General features: G+C 36.7%; 1 protein-coding gene across 1 annotated transcript in view; it reads left to right on the forward strand.

Moving 5' to 3' along the window:
- The first annotated feature begins 7337 nt into the window (after positions 1-7337).
- Positions 7338-19639, forward strand: part of STIM2 (stromal interaction molecule 2) — a 28908-nt gene continuing 16606 nt past the window's right edge. The window contains exons 1-2 of the mRNA XM_009808374.2: positions 7338-7460; positions 18380-18494. Of these exons, the coding sequence (XP_009806676.2) occupies positions 7398-7460; positions 18380-18494 (178 nt within the window). The 5' untranslated portion in view covers positions 7338-7397. The remainder of the gene's footprint in view (positions 7461-18379; positions 18495-19639) is intronic.

A 19639-nucleotide genomic window follows, 5' to 3' on the forward strand; every position in this document is an offset into this window, starting at 1 on the left:
TAATTGTCACTGAATATATATATGAATACACATCTGTAGTTTTATTTCATCAGCTTAATGTTCTGTTGACAAATGAACTCAAAGAGTAAATTCACAGTCCTGTTTCTTTGATAGCTGTAACTTCTAAACACGTAGGTGATACAAGGCAAAAATACCAACTGTCTTGTTCATTTTGCCTGAGTTAAGGGGGTGTTTTTATTCCAGGTGAGTTATGAACGTAGGTCATCTTTGAACCTATGTATATTTGGGTTTTTTGGAGCTATTCTAGTTTTAGATGTTAATAATTACTATAACATGCAAAGAGTACATCATACATTTTTAAAGGTGTGTTAATAGTCTTCACTACCAAATCAAGATAAATGGATGAAAACTTAAACTACATTAAATATTTCCCTTCTTGGTCTCGTTGTACTAGTAAATATAAGTAGAGTGAGATAGACTTTCCTATTGCTGGGAGTAGGTATCAGATATCTGGCATATTTTTTTTTAACTGAATGTTCATATGTGTTTGTGGGTTTGTGTGGTAAGTACCGTTAAAGTACAAGTAAGGTTGGAAGGAGGAAAAAAATGAAGAATTTTCAATGGCTTGCGTAAGATGCATCTCCCAGTTTCCTCTCATTCTGCTTTGATAGGGTTGTCAGGAGTTCCTCTTCTAAATCAGTCTACTTTAACCATTGTATACAATAACTCTCCAACTTCCTCTTTCCCTCAAACTGTGTCATTGCTCAGGGAGGGTGTGGGAAGGAGACGGAAAAGCCATGAATCCATCTTCTTGATTTTTGTTTAGTCAGGCAGAGCAGTGTTGTAATTTAATAATTAATTTTCTAACAGTCTAAATGAGGTGTTTATACTGATATTTTGTCTTGTCAGAATAATCCTTGACATGATTAACATATTTAAACCCCTTCTTGTAACTTCCTTTTTAAACAAGCATTGCTGAATTGGGGTAGTTGCTTTTAATGCTATTAAATTAAAGCAAAATTAGATTTGACATAAAATCTATTTCTCTAGAGAAGTCTTTTTGTATCTTTTCCTTTGAGTAAATGTTTTTTGCTACGAAATTCTTGAATAGTTTCCTAAGAGAGTGTATAATGTTTTAAATGTCTTAACAGACGATCAGAAAGTTAACAGTATCTGCTGTTCTGCAGTTTGTTTCAAAGCTTTTTATCGAGGAAAGATTAGAAAAGCTTTAATCGAAACCTGTCTTAACACTTGGTTTTGCTAATGGCATTATTTGACTGAATTTCTGCTTTAAATAACAAATTGTGATTTCACTGTTTTTTTCTTTTTTTTTCTTCCCCCTGTGTATAAAAATGAAGTTTAAGTTCAGAATTAGACAGCTTTTTTGTGGGTGTGGAGAAAGCAGAGATGAGCTAATGGTGATCTAAAGAAAAATCAAAGCCTTTCTTGCCTCATCAAGTTTCAAGTTTCCATGTGGGGGGAAAAAATAATCAATTTGCATATATTAAAAGATACTGAAATAGCAGAATAAATGGACACTTCTCAATAGTGACAAAACCAGGTTTGGATCTCTCATGCAAAGATCACTTGTATACATACTGAAGTGGTAATGATTTATTTTAAGGTTGTTTGAAATGTCATCTTTTTGTACTTGAAGAATGTTTAGTGGATTTTAAAAGAATTATGGTAGCTTTCATGGAGCTGAACTGCAAATAGTTGTGTTTGTTTTTTTTTTTTTTAACTGAAGTGTTTCCAGTCACTAAGCATTACACATGTATTCAGAAACAAATGCTTCAGATACCAGACTTTGCAGTCCGGAGTTTCATCTATGAGTCTCATCTGCTGTTACTGCAGGACTTACAAACACAATTTTTCAGAAATTACCTGAATTTTTAATATGGAGTAGTGGAAAAGCCTAATGTGAAGCTTTACTTTTTAAAATTCTTTGGAGACAACAATGTCCTGAATCTCCTTTCCCATTGTACCCCTTCCCCTTTCCCTGCTGTCATTAGTATTACTGCATTTTCCTCTTCACGAAGCTCATTTAAGTGATGTCGGTGTTGTGATTAGAAGATAAGTGTATTCTGCCCTTTTTGTCAAAATTTTGTCCATTTTTTTAAATGCTTTTAGTGGAAAGATGTGCTGCAATGATGAACTTTATTTTTCACTCTAATCATTTAAATAAATGTCACAAATGACATTGTCAAGTTAACTGTTATATCCTGCTCAGCCTACTTGCCATATGGAGGAGTTTAATTATTAAGAGTAGGAGTGATTTGCTTTGGGAGCTTTTAATTGAAAGATTAAACGAAGCTCACTCTGAGGCTGCCTCTTATGTAAGGATGTAAGATAAAAACAAAGTGTTTGTTGCCTTTACTGTGAATAGCTGTTCTGAACATCTGGTGAAATTATTGAAAACACTTGCTTTTCAGTAATTTCAATAATCCCTACAGTACCTGACACTCAGATTTATACTCAAGTCTTTAAAAATTGTTGTCCACTTACAGATTTTTTTTGCCTTGAAAAGAATCATATTGAATTGATGAAGAAACTGTCATGTGTTAAAGTACAGTGTAAAACTGAAGCGCAAAAGTAATGCAAGGAAATAGAAATCCTAGTTAGATGAAGATGCATTTGGCGGTGGGTTGGGGATATTGTGGCCACCTGCTTTGGCTCTGAAAAATGTGAAGAAATCCTATTTCTGTCATCATGGCTTGCTGAAACAGTTATTTTAAGCGGAGAGTATGTACTTAGGAAGCTGACACTTGTGTATAGTGCTTGCCTTTTCTGTGAGGCTTCCCTTTATTCCAGATGGCTGCTTAGGAACGAGGAGTCATAAAACTAGCAGAACATGGTACACGCCTGAATTCTTCAGAAAAAGGCAGTCACGGAAGCACTGCGGGCTTCCATAGGACTGCCGTATGTTAGCGTAAAAAAGTGCTTTTCCTCCTTGGTGAATGCTGAACATCCTCACAGAACAAAAATGATGTCTAGTAGCCAATCTCTCCAAATAACTCCCAGCCACTAAGTTGCTCTGAGTGAACTAATGGGGAAATTTAAAGGCATTTAATTTTTAAATTTGGAGGTGTATATGTAGTTCCAGGTACCTCTGAAAATCATAAAGGGTTTGTGTGTCCCTGTATTCTTAAAAAGGCTCTTTGAGGCATCGAAAAGACTGAAGCACTCAGGCCCTTTGGAGGCCAGATTGGAACTGCAAACACCTGGCTAGGGTTCCTCTGTCACAGGCTTTGGCATGGTCATAGCTTTTATGCTCCAGTGTCCATATGCAAAACAGGGTGTGTGTGTGAGATAACTGCAAGATTATTAGCTATTTGTTGGTCTGTCAGTCCTTTTCGTTCTGAAGTCTGTTATGCTCACAACACTTTAGGGAAAAGTAAATGCAGGATAGATGAAAGACTGCGAGGTGCATATACCCTTTTGCTTTGGAACCATTTCTAATGGGGCATTCCTAAAATAAATTTCAAGGGCTTTGCTCACATGAATGCTTGAAGATACGGGTATCATTAATTTTCCTTACTGGCTTGTGTTGACAGTGTCACTTTGTAAGTTTAACTCGTGTTGCCTTCAGGAAATGGGATGAAAAAGCCATGATTCTAAAGTTAAGGAGAATTTTGAACTGAAGTTTTTCTTGTAGTCTCACATTATTTTAGCCTCATTGAAAAAGGAGCCGGGGGGGGGGTGGGGGGTGGGGGGGAGCGGAGAAAAGGAAGGAAAAATAAGTGCTAAGTGTTAACTTTCCCCTTATCTGTAAATACAAAGTTTCCTGTATACCGGGTTGGATAACTCTGTACTCGGTTCGTTATCAAACTGTCTCCTATATGACTGGTCTGTACCCATGGCTTTGCGCAGCTCCCTGGATTGATGAAGACTACTTTCCCCTCCTGCCTCAGAGCTAGGAGGCAGTTACTGAGCTACTCAAGGCAGGAGGAAGGTTTGGTTCAAAAGCCTTTGCCAGGTTTGTTGAGCCATAAATTTGCCATTTAATTTTTTAGTAACAAATTCCCTCCTCATCATGACCAGAAGTTCTGAAAATTCCCCACTTCTGAGCAACATTGAAAACTGGGCCGTGGAATAATTGCTGCCTAGAGTGACATATGGTGTGCTTGTATGCCTCTTGTCCACCTCATCTAAAGTGTATCTCTTTTGTTTGCTTTGCTAATTCTTCTGTGCTGTTTGTTAAAGGAAGGGTCAAATTCTAAGCTATCAGGTTCACTCCCTGAGTGAACTTCTTGGTATCATCTCTGTGCCCTTTCCTGTGATGATGATTTTGGACTAAGTGTATTTATGACAACACACCAGACTAGGACAGAGAAATTGGTCCAGAAATGAAATCATGTTTGTCCTTAAAGTACAATAGAAGTTTGGAATCCCAGAACACCTTCAATAGGGTGGATTCTAAGTGAAAAATAGGTTATCAACTAGTCTTATAACTTGTTGCGGCGCCTCAGGCCTATATTTATGGTGCTTGTTGTATCTTGAGACCTTTCCTCTTGGTTTTTGTCTTAATCAACTGGATGCTTGAGAAGTTTCTAACTATACTTCATCTAGTATTAATTTGAATTATTTCTGCTGTGCAAGTGAGGCAAAATACTGCATTTTAGAATCTTCTGCAGAGCTGCAGAAGATTAACTTTCCATCAGCTGTTTTTTTGGATTTGGTAGGGCTTCGTAGGTATGCTTGTGAAATGCTTTTCACTTAATCTTTAAATTGTGGCTTTGTAATTTGTTTTTGTTTTGAGATTGTTCTCTGAAGAAGGGGATAACAAGTATTGTCAGTCTGTGAGTATTTAATTTTACTGTATGTAAATAAGCTTGAAGGTAAGTCTGGATTCTGTTTAGAGTGGGTTAGTTTTTATCACAGTTGATGTGGTCCTACCCCATGTTTCTCAGTCCCAAAAGGAGAAATTGGAACTCTATCATCTCTTAAGAGAGAGATCAAGTGTTCCGGAATCAGTGCATGGGACATTTGAAGCACAAGCAGCCTGTTTACTTCTCTCAAGAAGAGCCATAGCTCTTTAAAGTGCCTTCATGCTTATATAACCAAAAAAGGCATATTTAAGATAAATATGATTAAGAAACTGATCAACCTCAGTGTTGAGAAAATGTACTCTGAGAAAACTTTTTTGATTTGAAAAGCTGGGCCTTCAGCTGAACAAAATGGAAAAGCATTTAAGTGAGTGCTTGCAAGCTGAACACTACTTATCTGACATTTTCTTCTACGTAAGAATAGAACTAATTACAAATTAAACAAGTTGGGTGTGTTTGAGGGACCTGTTTATCTGTTCTGACAATTATGCTTTCTTCTAACTTAAAACATAGTATAGTTCTAATCTTGCAGTACAAAGGTGGTTCTTCTCATATATGATTGTATTTAAGTAGTGTCATATTTTTTGTTCATGCCTTTTGGAATTTGATTATTAGCAGAACTTTGAGGTGATTCATTACTATTGCAAGGGAAGCCTTTTACACCAAGCACTCTGTATTACAGGGATAAGTCCTTAAACCCCCCAATGACAGTAATTTTTTTCATTGCAAGGCAAAAATGTGAAGGCTGTGTATTGTGCAAATTAAACCTTTTCTAATGAAACAAAGGTGGACAAATAAAATAGATTTTTTTTTTAAATGTAAAAAAAAAAATGACTCAGTTTGACTTTTTTCAAGAAATATTGGTTGCATTCCAAAGCTGAAAACTGTTTGTGGTTGGCCTGGTTTAATGTTTAGTAGTTTTTCTTTCTGATTTATATGAAGTAGTTCTAAAAACAGCATCTCTCTGTTCTGGGGAAGTGTCAGTGAGGTGTTTGGTTTTTTTGTGGTGGGGTTTTTGGTGTGGTGTTTTTTGTTTGTTTGGGGTTTTTTGTGTTTTTTTTTTTTTAATTGATACATGGGCACAGATAACAGGTAACTGTTAATTTCTGTGTAATAAAACTGTTGTATAAAGTAAGAATGCAGTGACTCATCCCTAGCTGTAGGGATTGGTCCTGTTAATACGCGTCTGAGATTCTAGCTATGCCATGGCTGCTACCTTCGTACTTGTGCTTTGTAGCCTTATGCAAGCTGAGTCTTATCAGCATCCATTATTTTTGATCATTTAAAAAATTATAATAAAGACAGAAAAGCAGAATCATGCCAACTCAATTGGTATGGAAATGCTAACACAATAAACTTATTTTTCTGTGCAAACTCTTGATCCTATCCATTTCTGTATGTGCTTGCTTTTCATTACTTATATAAATGAGCCTTTCTGTAGTAACATAAAAGCTTAATCCTTTGACAGACTGGAAGAAGCAAAAATTACTCATGTGCTGCCTCAATTTGTATTTGCATTGATACGGTTAAAGTGGAGTGTACCAGTTCATGGGACTAGTCAGTGCATTTTTATAATGGCTATTACAGTGGGAATTCACTATCTTATTAAAGCTGAACTTTCAAAAAATGATTTCTGTATCCTTTTCCACCTTCTGTTCTTTGATGGTATTCAGTACATCAAAATTAATAAAATAGCTAGCTATTAGTTAATGCCAAGGTCTGTGAAAGCCCAGTCTTTAACGATGGTTAATCATCATGCATTGTAGAATTTTGGAGCATTTGGCGTGTGCCTTGTTGAAGGGAAAGAACGCGGATACAACAGTCTGACATGGTGGAAGCAGAGCCATCAGATGTGCACAAATCATGAGCGTTCAGTAATGAAGGCAAATGAAAATACACTTTTGACCTGGAATCCTGCTCCACAGTGACTGCTGCTTGTGATCGGAGCATACAGGACTGAGATACCATGTATTGTTATCAGTTGAATTTTCTCTTTCTTCTCTTGCAGTTCCCCTTGAATATTTTGCATTCAGTAGTATTATCTACTTTGAATTTGATCTGCAGTGTAGTTACCATCCCTTTGTTAACTGTTTATGAAGCTATGCTTATAGGACATGACAATTCTTTTTCTATTCCTCCACTGCTCTCTTTTAGCCCAGGCTTTCAGAAAGGAGGTTGGAAAATGCAGTGACTTTATTTCTTATTGCAGTGATACGTTACTAAGGGTGGATGATAGATAGAAGAAAAGGTGGAGATAGCAGTTACGGGGGTGGGAAAAAATCCAAGAGTCAAACTACTCCAGCCTATTCTTTGGGCTTCCTTCCTGGATAAAAAAAGAGTTGATCCCCACCCCCCCTTCACTTTTTTGGTAAGGATTATTATTTTACAGCTAAATTTGACATCTATGACCTGGTGGCTATGTGCAGTGAAGTACATGTACACGTACAGAAATTTAAGCCCTTTCTCTTGCTTGGGAGCTTTATATTCTACAATGACAGTAGATAATATTTCTGTTTTGTTTTTTTCCCCCCCCTTACTTTAGATCCCTGCAGTTCACTCAGCCCACCGTGCTTTACTGAAGAGGACCGATTCAGCCTAGAGGCTCTCCGCATGATCCATAAGCAAATGGATGATGACAAAGATGGTGGTATTGAAGTAGATGAAAGTGATGAGGTAGGAGTAAAAAGCCTTCACTTGCGTGTGCATGAGGTCTGTTTTTTTTCCCCTCTGTTTTACATAGCTGCTCTTCATGTTCTAGCACTTGAGTAGTTGTTGCTGTTTTTCTTAATTCAGCCCTTCCCACAGCCCAGTGTGGAAGGAAAGTCTAATTTCTAGAATTGTCTGAAATTAAGTAGTATTGTCCATTGTTCTAGCCTAAAGGAAAGTTTTATATGACTATGTATAAAAGCTGTTGTTTTTGTGCTTAGTGTAAGAGGCAGGCAAATGGTGTTGGTTTAGCTTGCAGTGAGGTAACTAAGAGTTGATGTGATCTGCCACCTGGTATTTTAGTTTCTTTGCTCTAAAGTTTTCTTGCTTAAGGCATCGCTGGGCTTTACTTAGATTTGTTCCAGGCACTTCATGGTGCAAAACAATACCTGTTACAGACAGCAGTCTAAGAAAGCTTTCTTATGTTTTTGCTTACATTTTACAGGCAAGTAGTAAGCACCTTCTGCTGTAGGTTAATGGTAGATTAAGTCCTATGAACTAAGGAAGGTTATTCAGACCTGCCAACGTTTTTTATGATTGTGCTCGAATGAGTTTGGTAGGCAGGCTCCTGCTGGTCCTGACAAAGGACGTGCCCTTGCACTTACTCATTTTACCATTGGGTTTCTCAAAATTACTGAGTAGGAATGGAAATACCCATGTAGTTTCATTATTCTTGCTTCTGCTTTCTGGCAGTTGTCAGGCACAGGCTTGAGAAAGGAAGGGGAGTGAAGATGTCCCCTCATCTCCTGGGCCCTAAAAATGAGGGTATTGCCATGTGGTTCTGAAGCCCATTCTCACTGGAGGTGAGTGGGAGAAGAATCTATCCCTGATTTCTTTTCCCCTTTTTTATAACATCTCAGGGAAGATTGTTCTTCCTGAATGAGTTAAGTTGTGAGTTACCATTCTCAAGTTTAATGTGATGCTACTTACTTTTCTGTGTGACTGTGTACAAACAGCATCAACAGTGATTGGTTGTTTGATAAGGGTTTTCTGAAGGAAAACAGTACAATGGAGATAATGGTCCAGAATAAAATAATGTACTTTTTAACTTTGGAGGAAAAAATCTGCCCTGTACCTTAGGGAGTGTCATGGCAAGGTAGTTCAGGCACTGGAAATAGTCTAGCTCTGTTATTGCAGAATGTTTGAGTATTGTTATTAACGTGTGGGACAGGCATAATCCAGTCTGCGAACTGAAACATTAGTGATGGAGTATGAGCTTTCTGAGGAGCTGCTCAGCATTATGTGATTCTCTTGACTTGTGTTGCATTTGTTATATATGAAAGTTAAGAAAGTTGAAAGAAAATACTGAAATATTTATACATTGGAAACTTTTTATTAGTATTTAAAAGATCTGTCCTGGTTTCCAGTGGACCATCTTTATATGTGACCATAAGTTTCTTCCTGTTCTAGAGGAACGTCGAGATAAATCCGAGCAACAGAAGCTACTCTAAAACCTGTTAAAATGGCTGAAATTAGAACAGTTCATGAGGGGTACTGTTATAGCTGGAGTAATGAGATGAGTTTAACTATATATTCAAACTACTCACTGTGAACAAAATAAGATGACTAAAATGTAGCCCTTTTTTCTGCTAGCTCATTTTTAATTATTGAAGAAATAGTTAATAAAAAAAAACCTAAATGAGCTTTTTTGTACGTAAAGTTTCCATGCAGATCAGTGGTGAATATGTATTTGCATAGAGTGCTTTCTTCCAAGACATTAAAAGCAAACCTGAAATTGATGAGAAATGCGATTTAATTGCAAGTTTAGCTAGTAAACTGTATGTTCTTGTTGTAGCTCTCTTTCTGGATCTTTACCATAATCTTAACTATGTTGTTAAAATGTCACATCTTTTATGTAGTTACCTGATTACAGTAGGTCTGAATATATACTAAATATGTCCTAATATATGCTATTTCAGAACCAGATTTTTTTTTTCTGTCACAGTGGATAATGCTGTTTTGAGAAAGAATGAGGACTGATCATTAAACCCCACTTTATTAGAAGTAGAGCTTGCATGAAATACAGGGATTTTGCTTAACAGCAGGGTAATGGATTTCCTGTTTCATGCTGCATGGTTTTTGCATGCAAGACTCCTGGAAGAGCAGTATATTGAGTATGTTGATTAGATATTCATCGGCTTTTCATTTGGCAGGGAAAAATGTGACAATGTACAATAACTTTCTGCTGTTTTACCAGCACTAAAACAGTGTTACAAATTACAAGTGTATATTTACACCAAGGAAGGAAGTTCTTGTAAACAAGTTATTTTGAGAGGGGAAGGTAACAAGAGCTAAAGATGTTGAACTATTTATTTTAACTATTTCAATTTGCTAATCCAGTTGAGAACTCCCAACAGTGATTCCAGACACTTCATCTGTACAGTATTATTTTTCCTAATGTTCCTCATGCCCTGTTTTATGCTGTAGTTTTGTTTTTCCTCTCTAAAATGAAGTCTCGCATAAAATCATTCTGTAGCGGATACAAGAAAATTTGAACTTTTGTAAAAAACTTTTTATTTTCTCAAAAATTATCTGATGCTGGAAGCCTTTTGGATCTACCTTGTGTGGACTGGAAAGAAGCTTGTATTTGACCTTGATGAAATTGATGTGGGGAACTTGATCTAAATTTTTGGCACGGGATTTATTAGTCATTGAAACACGAGGGATTTGTTGAAGTCTTCTAAAGAAGATAGAGGAGCTCTAGTTTGAGCATGGACTGGTTAGATATTTTTTTCCTTATTCTTTGGTCTGTTACCTAGGTTGGTAGACTAGATGGTATAACTTAAGAGATTTATAAAGATGAAAAACTTGAACTTTTAAATTGACTAGAATATACTTTTCTAATTCTAATTATTACAAAAAACTTGGAAAAAAGAGATTTTGTCATAGCTACTCATATGCTTGGATTTTTTTTTTTTTTGCATTCAGGATTCGCACAACTTTCTAATACTTGCCCTAAATTTTCAGTGTAGAATTATGTATTTCAAAACAAGAAACATAACTTAAAGAAAAAAAATTGTTTGGTTAACAAATTTGTGTCGTACTTGAAGTAGAGTATGCTTTACTGTGCAGTTACTAATTTCTGTAGAGTATGCTATGACAGTGTGAAAACCAGAGAGTATGGTACAGCAGAGAAGAGAAAAAAGGAAGGATGTGGAAAAAGACTATACTTACTGTTAGGGCAGGCTAATATGAATTTCTCTATCAAATCTAGCTCCTGCTATTATTACATTATTATTAATGTACAAAAGATTGCAATTGTTCAAACTGGTTTAAAGAGGTACGCTGTAAAAGGGTAAGTGAAAGGGAGAATGTATTACTAACTGAGCTTTTAGTCATGTGTTGTGGGAGGCTATCTACCTCAGGAAGCATCTGTTGCACCACGTGTACATGATTCGTTTTAATGATGAAGAGGCACAGCAGTTAAGACAGACTTATCATATGTTCACTATTTACATAGGTTTTTCCTGTTTCCAAAGAATCTCTGGATGTAGATCCTACATCAAGTAATTTCCTCAAGGACTCTTTCTGTAGAAATAGAATAAGTTAATGTTTTTGAAATATTAATATCTTACTATGCATCTAATGTCACACAAATCTAATGGCATGAATTTACAGCTTTGCATGGGATCTTTGGATAGATCACTTAATGTCTTGATATTTTGTTTGAGGTTTTTTTTGTAAGTGCACTTGCATAATTGCTTAACAAGAAAACCCAACCCAACAAACCCCCCACAAAACCACCAAAAAGAAAAAAGACAAAAAACATGGTGCGGAGAGGAAGAGACTGCAGTGTTGAAAGCATGAAACAATCAGAGAATGGCTTTTACCAGTACGGCCAAAGAAGTTGGAACCTCAGGGGTGATATGCGGAAGTGCCTGACTTAAAATGTTGTCTGGAGGCAAGAATCAAAAAGAATCCAGCTTTAGTGGCGTAAAACAGGGAGGATTACTGTCTTCTATATAGCGATTAAAGCAGAAAATGTAGCTAGTATGATCTGATCAGGGATAGCAATAGAAATACAGCACTTTGACTATAGTAAGTTTGAGAGGAGCAGAATATTTGACAGCCCAAGATCTTCCTTTGAAGTGACCATTTCTGAATGGATGGACTCTATGAAGCTATTGTTTGAGGGCTTGAGGTCATATTTGCATCCAAGATTTGCATCCAAGATGCAAATAATCCAAGAGAGGTTGAACAAAAAATGTCTTGAGGGAATATGCTGTGTTTTTTGAGAGAAGATGAAGAGGTGGAGTCTAAAAAAGAAAAAAAAGTCAAAGAAAGAATCCAGAAAGAAATAAAAATGGAGAAGATACATAGGTCAAGTGTAAACAATTCAGTTAAATAATTTATAGAACTGGGGTGAGTTCAGAAATGTGTACTTCAGTATACCCTCCCTTTAGTGCTAATTTGTGATTAAAGGTTTTATAATAAAGGAGAACCAGTTCATGCACTTATTACTTATTTTTGTTATGTAATTAATTTACTAGTCACGTTGTTGGTTGTTTATGCTTCCTTTCTTTTAGGAATTAAAATGGTACATGCACCTATACCTTACAATTTATTTTACAAGCTTGGTAAATTAAGATGTTATGCATTAATATTACTTTTTTAGGAGAATCTGGAGAAATAAAATTTAACATGTAACTTTTCAACATAAAATTATTTTCTGAATTACTGCTGAAATAGAGCTGAGTATTCAATTTGTGTAAAGATGAGTTGGTAAAAGAAGTCTGTGGATATCTTTGTTCTTTGATTCCTTAAGAGATATAAAAAAGGAATGAAACCTGACAACCTGATTTACGAGTTTGGACCAGAGACCTATTCATTTCAATAATCTGTTCTGGACAGTAGTGAGTACTAAATACTTCATGAATACTTTAGGATGCCAAGGTAGTGTGGTGCTCCCATTTTAAGTATGTATAATTTGGATATTAGGAGCATAAAGTGTGAAGTGAAAAAAACACTTTCAGAATTTAACATTAAACTCAGGAGGAGTGTAAGTGAATAGCCCTTCTGTATTCCTGAACAAAAGCAAATTTATGTTCAGAATTTCTCTTCCTTTTGATTGTTACATCTTTGGGGGGGGGCGGGATGGGGAGAGTAAAAATTTAGCAGAAGTTTTTTTTTGAGGGGGGGAGGAAGTACAGCCGTGTATGGAACAGATGTAAAAAAATAATGGATGACATCATTCAAATCCTTGATCTGTCTTTGTTTAGTGCATCTGGGCACCTCATTGAACTTCAGGAGCCTACCCCAGGTGTTATAATTTCAGTTGGGAGAGGTTCTGCTATAGACTGAGCTCTTGCTTCATTTTGTTGTCTGCAAATACACACTCAGCATGATGTTAAATGTCCTTTAAAGTTCTCTTACTATTCTAGTTTTGTCCTTATTTATATAATAAAGCTCCTTAAACTGGTGTTCTTATTTGTGTAAACTAGTTCTTATTTGTGTAAACTAGTTAACTCCAGTGTCAGCTGGTTAGGCAAAATTCTGTGTCGTAGAGAATTACCTGCTGCAGTGGTTCAGAAACTGAAAGCACTATAATTGTTTTGCGTAATACTGGGATGCCTTCTGACTGTTTTACATCGCACTGTGCAAGAACGCTCTGTTACGAACATTGATCTTTCAAACAAATATTTTGAGCTTCCTAACCAATGTAGCAAACCTTTTTCGCCAAAGCTATTGGGTTACTTTGATTCCCTTAGTTTGTCATAGATTTGTTAATAGGTGTTTTTTTTGCATTGAATTTTATCATTCAACTGCTAATGTATTTGGCCCCAGACAGAGTGTCTTTTAGTCTCCTGAAGTTTTGTGAGCAGCTCTGAGCAGGTCTACACAGTCTGTTTTTTTCAGAGCAGGATAGGTAGGAGCCAGGTCCTGTCTGAAAAGATGACGGCTGCGTTAGTCTACGGCTGTGCCTGTGCAAAGAAGTCCTGCAGCGAGACAGCATGTGTTGTTATGGGTATGGTTGCATAGAAACCTGTTCCAACGTGATTTGGATCAGACCTACCTCATGCCTCACCTCCTTGGAGGTACTTAAGCTAATATGTAGCTGTCTGCACCTGTTCATGTAGCACTGCAGGCATTTAGTTCTGCTACAATGAAGTGCCCCCTTGGAAAGTCCAACTTGGCTTTGAAGAAATTGCAAAGTTTACTTTGCAGTAGAATAGCTACAGTTTTGGTTTGAGCTGCAATAATCTCTTTTCCATAGAATTTGTAGATTACATAAGATATACTTGGTTACACTTTCACAGCTATGTCCTACATTTTTCTAGTCATGTTTCTATTATGCTTAAGTACATTATCTTATTTTACTGTGTAACATCTGTAGAAGCCATTTCTATAGGGTAGGCAGTTGTGAATGCTGTCATACCTGAATCACGGTATGTTGCCTTTTAAAAGCACACTTGCCATCATAACTTAGTCAACAAGTGTGACATTGCAATAGCTGCAACAAGTCTGGTAGCAGTAGGTGGGAGGGAATGCTCTAAAAGGCTGTCTAACAATGACCAGCTGTATCTCTAGGTAGGATTATAGGAAAACTGAAGTTGTAGCTTGTGCAGGTTTTCTTTTGAAGGAATAAAACTGAAGGAAATAACACTGTGTAAGGAATAGATGCTCAGGGAAGACAGTAACGCTTAGCCAGGAGATGTTGCTAATTGCTCTTAAAGTAAACCTGTCAGTGAGAGGGTCTGTTTTAAGTTGGTGAAACTGAAAATCATAAACTTGAGCCTTCACCCAGAACAAAATATAAACATAGCATATGAGTACTTCCTTCTGCAGTTAGTGAGTGTGGTTAATTTTACTTTTCCACTGGTGTTTGCAAAAGTATGCAATTGTTCATTTGTTCCTCGAGGAGCAAGCATCTCTTGCAACTTCCACATTTCAACATATTTTAATTTTTTGTATTGCTGCATGTGGCTTTAGTTTGTAAGTGCTCTCTCCATGTCAAACCAGTATTGGATCTGGTGTTTCTTTTTTTGCCTTTTGGAAGGGTTGGAATTTTTTTTTTTTGGTGGTTCTCGCTTCAGGTTAGTTTTTGGCTATGAGTTGACTGGATTTTGGTGGATGTTATGGTACTAAAGGCTTTCTAAAGAGGAAGGAAGGTTGTGGCATACCTGACCTTGTAACTCTTTTCAAGGGCTCCAGGATCCTGTCCTCTCCAGGGAGGAGAAAGTTTCCTCTCCACCTATTACGCTGCTGAACCTTGGACTTGGGGATGTGAATCTTTGTAGAGGCACAGTTGTTATGGTACTTTTGGGATCAAAACTCCAGTTTCGAGTTTAGGTGTGGTGTTTTTTTTACTCTCTACTTGTTTTTGAAGTAACTACTTCGACAAACTATTTTTTTGTTTCACACAGAGTTTTTAGGTAACTTATCTGCTGCTTTCTTGGTTTCAACTTTGTAGTCTTAAAAGGCCTTCTCCCTCTTGAGTAATTATGTTGGCTAAGATAATCCTTAGATGTTTTTTGTTAGAGCTTATTCTTTTAACCTCCCTATTTAGCGTTATTTTTCTAACCTTTTCTTTGTATACTTAATGAGCAGGGCAACAGAAGAGAGATTAGCTGCCATGACAAGGAACAGAAAAATCCTCTCTTTTTACCAGAGTTGTTCTGTTTTTATGGCTTTCTTCAATTTAGGACACAGTTCCTTTTCTTCAAGGATAACTTCCATATTAGGCCAGTTCTGAAACAAAGATCCGTTCAACAAAAGAAAGATGTTTGATGCCATATATCTCTTGATTAATAAATGCATTCATTCTTTGAAATGTGATGGCATCTTTCTAGCTATGTACACTATAACTTTACCATTGTGACCATCCGGTGTTAGAGAACCTTGTTGAGGAAGTCATCGTGTTTATTCTCATAGGATCTGGGAGCAATATGGGTAGGATCAAACAGAAGAGGGGTTCTTTTCTTCAAGAAATTCTTGTAAATGCATACTTTCTACCTCTGAGGAGTAACTGCGTACTGATCACTAAATGCAAACTGCTTACAAGTTTCTGTGTTGACAGTCCCTTTTTAAAAAAGGGACTCAGTCTAATACTCTAAACAGTTTCTCAGTGTAAACCAGATCTTTTCCACTGTCATCCTCTTCTCCTGGGAAATCATGTGCTTCGAACTTGGATTTGTTTTCTGTATTTGTGATGAAATTTGAAATCAGGCTTTTCATTTTTTTTTTTTTTTCCCCTCAACTTGTTAGTGTAACCTGTCGTGTTCCAGCAGTGTGTTGAGAATGTGAGTTCATGTGTTAACTCTTGCTCCCTCTGCGGGCTCTGGAGCAGAACGACATGAAATGCTGCAAATTTTCCATAAACTGTTGTTTGCCTTGCTTATCTGGGTGCCAAGGTTACCTATGTCCGTCCCATTTTTAAAATCAGAATGCTTTCTTCTAGTACCTTATAGTGCTTTGTGGTGAGGTGTAACACCTTGAAGCTCTTCTGTTTATCAGTTGGCACCTTCCTTCCCTTCTTTATTCCTAACCATATATGTAGTATTCTTAACAGCAATTCAGATTTTCCTTGGCAGCACCTGTAACTGTTCAAACATTCTTCTCCTAAGGTATTTACAACCTTTGCTGACAACTAGCAGTAAAGATAGAAGCAAGTTTATTTATTATGAACAAAACTGATCCGAGGTATGAGTTTTAACTGAGGAGATGCAAAATGTGCTGAAACCTTTAGTTGATAGCAGGTACTTGCAGTCTGAAAGGAAAAGGTGAGGTGGGCCAACATCAGTTCTTCCCTGCTGCTCCAACTGTGAGATGGTACTTAAATCTGGAAGGGCTTAGAGACATTAGTGGATAAGAAGATTTTTTGTTTTCTTTTTGTTTTGTTCCTTTTCTTCAGCTTACCCTTCAATAAACATGGAGTGGGAACGAATAAGATAATTTGCCTTTGCTTGCATGGTGCATGTTAGCCGTGGAAATTGCCAGCTTCCTGGTAGTTGTGCCAATTGGGGAAGTACTCAGAGCTCGCACTTGGACTATGGAGTGTGCAACAGAGGTTATGCAGCAGATATTTTTAAATCTGTGTATAGTTACAGCAATCAGTCCTTTTCTGTGCTTATTTTAACTTTTTACAGTTGCTGGGCCATGGTGTTTCAGAAGTTCTGTAATTGCCTCTGCCTCAACAGGCTGCTATTTTCAATTGTTCTCCTACATTTCATAAATTTCTCCTATATTTCTCATGTATATACATGTGTTTATATATATCTGTATTTATGCCTTTCTCATACACGTAGGGAAGAGCAGTTAAAAATGCTCGTGCAATTTGTATGGGCTAAATGGAACTATTTTAGCAATCAAAAGGTTTTGAAGTGGTAGATGAATGAGAAAGGGTTTGCATCCAATCTGTATTTGGAACCAAAAGGCATGTATGGGTTTATGATTGGATTAGGGAAGGCAACTAGTACTTTATCCCAAGTCTAGCAGTTAGAGGAGAAACTTGAATCGCTTCCCTTTTTTTTTTTTTTTTTTAGACTCCTTTACTTCCTAGTAAGAATGAAGTTTTTAATAGGGGGAAATTGATAAGGATTAGCTTTTCCCTGCATATTTCTGCTGTCACACACAGTCTTTTTTTTATTATTTAAAGTTAATATCATGGTTTAACATTGACTACTTTTCAGTCTCTCCTGCAGTTTCTTGATTGACATCATCTCTAGATTTGTTAGAAATGGGGCCTATGCAGGAAGCTCTGCAGGTAAATTATTATCAGAACTAAATTTTAAGTAGTGGGGTCTTCTGCATCGCTAGCTTGGCCTTCTTCCTCATCTCTGCTTGAAGTGGTGATGACACATGATCAGCCACATAAAAAGCTGGTTTTTGAGTTAGCTGTCATGACTATCTATAGCTGTTTCTGTTTGAGCAGCTTTTCCTTCAGGAACTGAAGCAAGCAAGCAATCTACTCCGCAAGATTACTTAGATCTCACATTAGTTTTCTGGTACTAACACTAAGGTCTCCACCCACAGAGACTGCTCGTGCTGTGCTTTTTAGGGACTGATATCTATGAAAGGTTTCCACTATTAATGGGAGGTGGTTTGCTAACCAGTATTTGAACTTTTCTAGGCCTGTGTGAAATAAAAATAAAATGGGTTTTACAGTTCCATGATTTTTTTCTTGTATGTATTTGGAGAACCTGTTTGTAGTGACTTGTGAAATACTGATACAACACTGCAATATATGATGTGATTGCAGGATCTTCTTTTATCATGCTTACTAAAAGGAAAAGTGTGGTATTTCGACATAGGCTTCCTATTAATTACTGCGAATGAAACAGCTTTGTGTAATGCTTCTGTGCTTGGAGTGTAACCATGAGGGATCATCAGCAAGAAGAAAATTGGCCCTAAGATGGCTTTTTTTTTTACTTTGCTGAAATAGAAGTCAAATTTTTGTTGTCTAATCAAAAGACTTTAGTAATACTTAATCAACACCTTTCTCTCATCTCTTAAGCAGTTGCATTTAACTGGTATAGCAGGGTTCAGGTATTACTCATCCATAAAGGACTGGCACATTTTCAGATCTTACATGGCCTTCAAGTAGGTGAAGTTGGTTAAATGTGTTCGGAATAGAGAAGTACGCAGTACGACTTGTATGGCGCATTCTTGTAATCACTGTAAATCTAAGGCATACTAATAATGTTGTTAAACCTACTATACTACCAACTGCACCTTCAGTTTTTCTAGGATTTAATCATTGTGAACATCAAATCCTGTAAGAGTGTTTAACTTGCTTTCTGAGTGTTTGATGTAGTCAGCTTACATGATTTGTGTGCTGCTTGCATGAGGAAGAAATATTAAAGATTCTCCTCTGCCTGATTTCCTTGTAGTTTCTGTTTAGAAATTGCTATTTTGGCATTTAAGATGATGTTTTCCCTTTTCTTCAGTTTCTAAGGGAAGATATGCAATACAAGGATGCCTCTAATAAACATAGTCACCTGCACAGAGAAGACAAACATATCACCATTGAGGATCTATGGAAACGCTGGAAAACATCTGAAGGTAGGTAAAGAAGAGTAGCTAAATATAGTGGTGGTTATTGAAAGAGACATAATTCAACAATTTTTTCACCAAGTCGTTTAGAGTAGTGAATGGATGACCTCTTTTAATGCATCTTCATGAATCTGTTTTGGTACTGTTATTTATAGGGCGTACATAAACCTGACTAAAAATCATTCAGTCCAGCTAGTGTTAATTTCCTCTTGATGTGCTGAGTGTATTGTAAGTAAACTAAGCTAGCTTAGACGCTCATCAGTATGAGGTTGTAATTTATGAAGGTGACTGTTGCAAGCGCTGAATTCCAGATAAGCATGTTTTCAATTTAGTAAGCCCTAAGGGCTGCTGTCAAGCTGTTTTTAAACATTTACTATACATCCTGTTAAGTGGAAAGTCCAATGTGCTTCCACTTTGATATAATGTTTCTTTGGGCTACGAAGAGCTAGAATTCTTAGTCCAAAGCATTTTGGAAAATCTTTTTAAACTTGGGATACAGGAAAATGGAGTGAGAATCCAACACCACCATCCCTCCCCTACTTTGATTTGAATGAAATAAGTAAGTTGAGCCAAATACTCCAAATATCAAAGGACAGTACTTAATGAGCAGTACAGTGTTCGTTGCCACTATCAAGATGTAGTGATTAAAAAAGAGATTTCCAGAGATCCTGAGTGTTACAGTTGTTAGGAGAAAAGTACATAACTTTCCCCACCACCACCATTCAGAAGCTGTTATGCTAATGGACATCTAAAAGTTTGTATTAGTGAAACAACTAAAAGTAAGACCAAAAGAGGAATGAAAATAGGAACATGCCTTTTGGTTCATTCTGCTGATGTAGGAAGTCATATAAGTGCAATCTGAGGTACATTGGTCAAGTGTTTGCTGTGTAGTAAATATCTACGTTTTAACCAGAGATTTTTAGCCTCACCTCTTCAAGTATTGTGTAAACGCTTATTCAGTAAAGATCTTGTTCAATGAAAATACGGCAAATAAATTATCAGAGAAAATTATCTCCCTGCAATTGTTCATTTAACTTATGAGTAACTCTTCAAAAATTTAGGCTATCGTAATATCAGAAGTATCTAACTTTTCTGCTCTGTATATCTTTGTTCCAGGTTTCTTGAATGTAGTGATCATTGTGAGTAAAACTCAA

The sequence above is a fragment of the Gavia stellata genome, chromosome 5 (assembly GCF_030936135.1).
Source record: "Gavia stellata isolate bGavSte3 chromosome 5, bGavSte3.hap2, whole genome shotgun sequence".
Taxonomy (NCBI): Eukaryota; Metazoa; Chordata; class Aves; order Gaviiformes; family Gaviidae; genus Gavia; species Gavia stellata.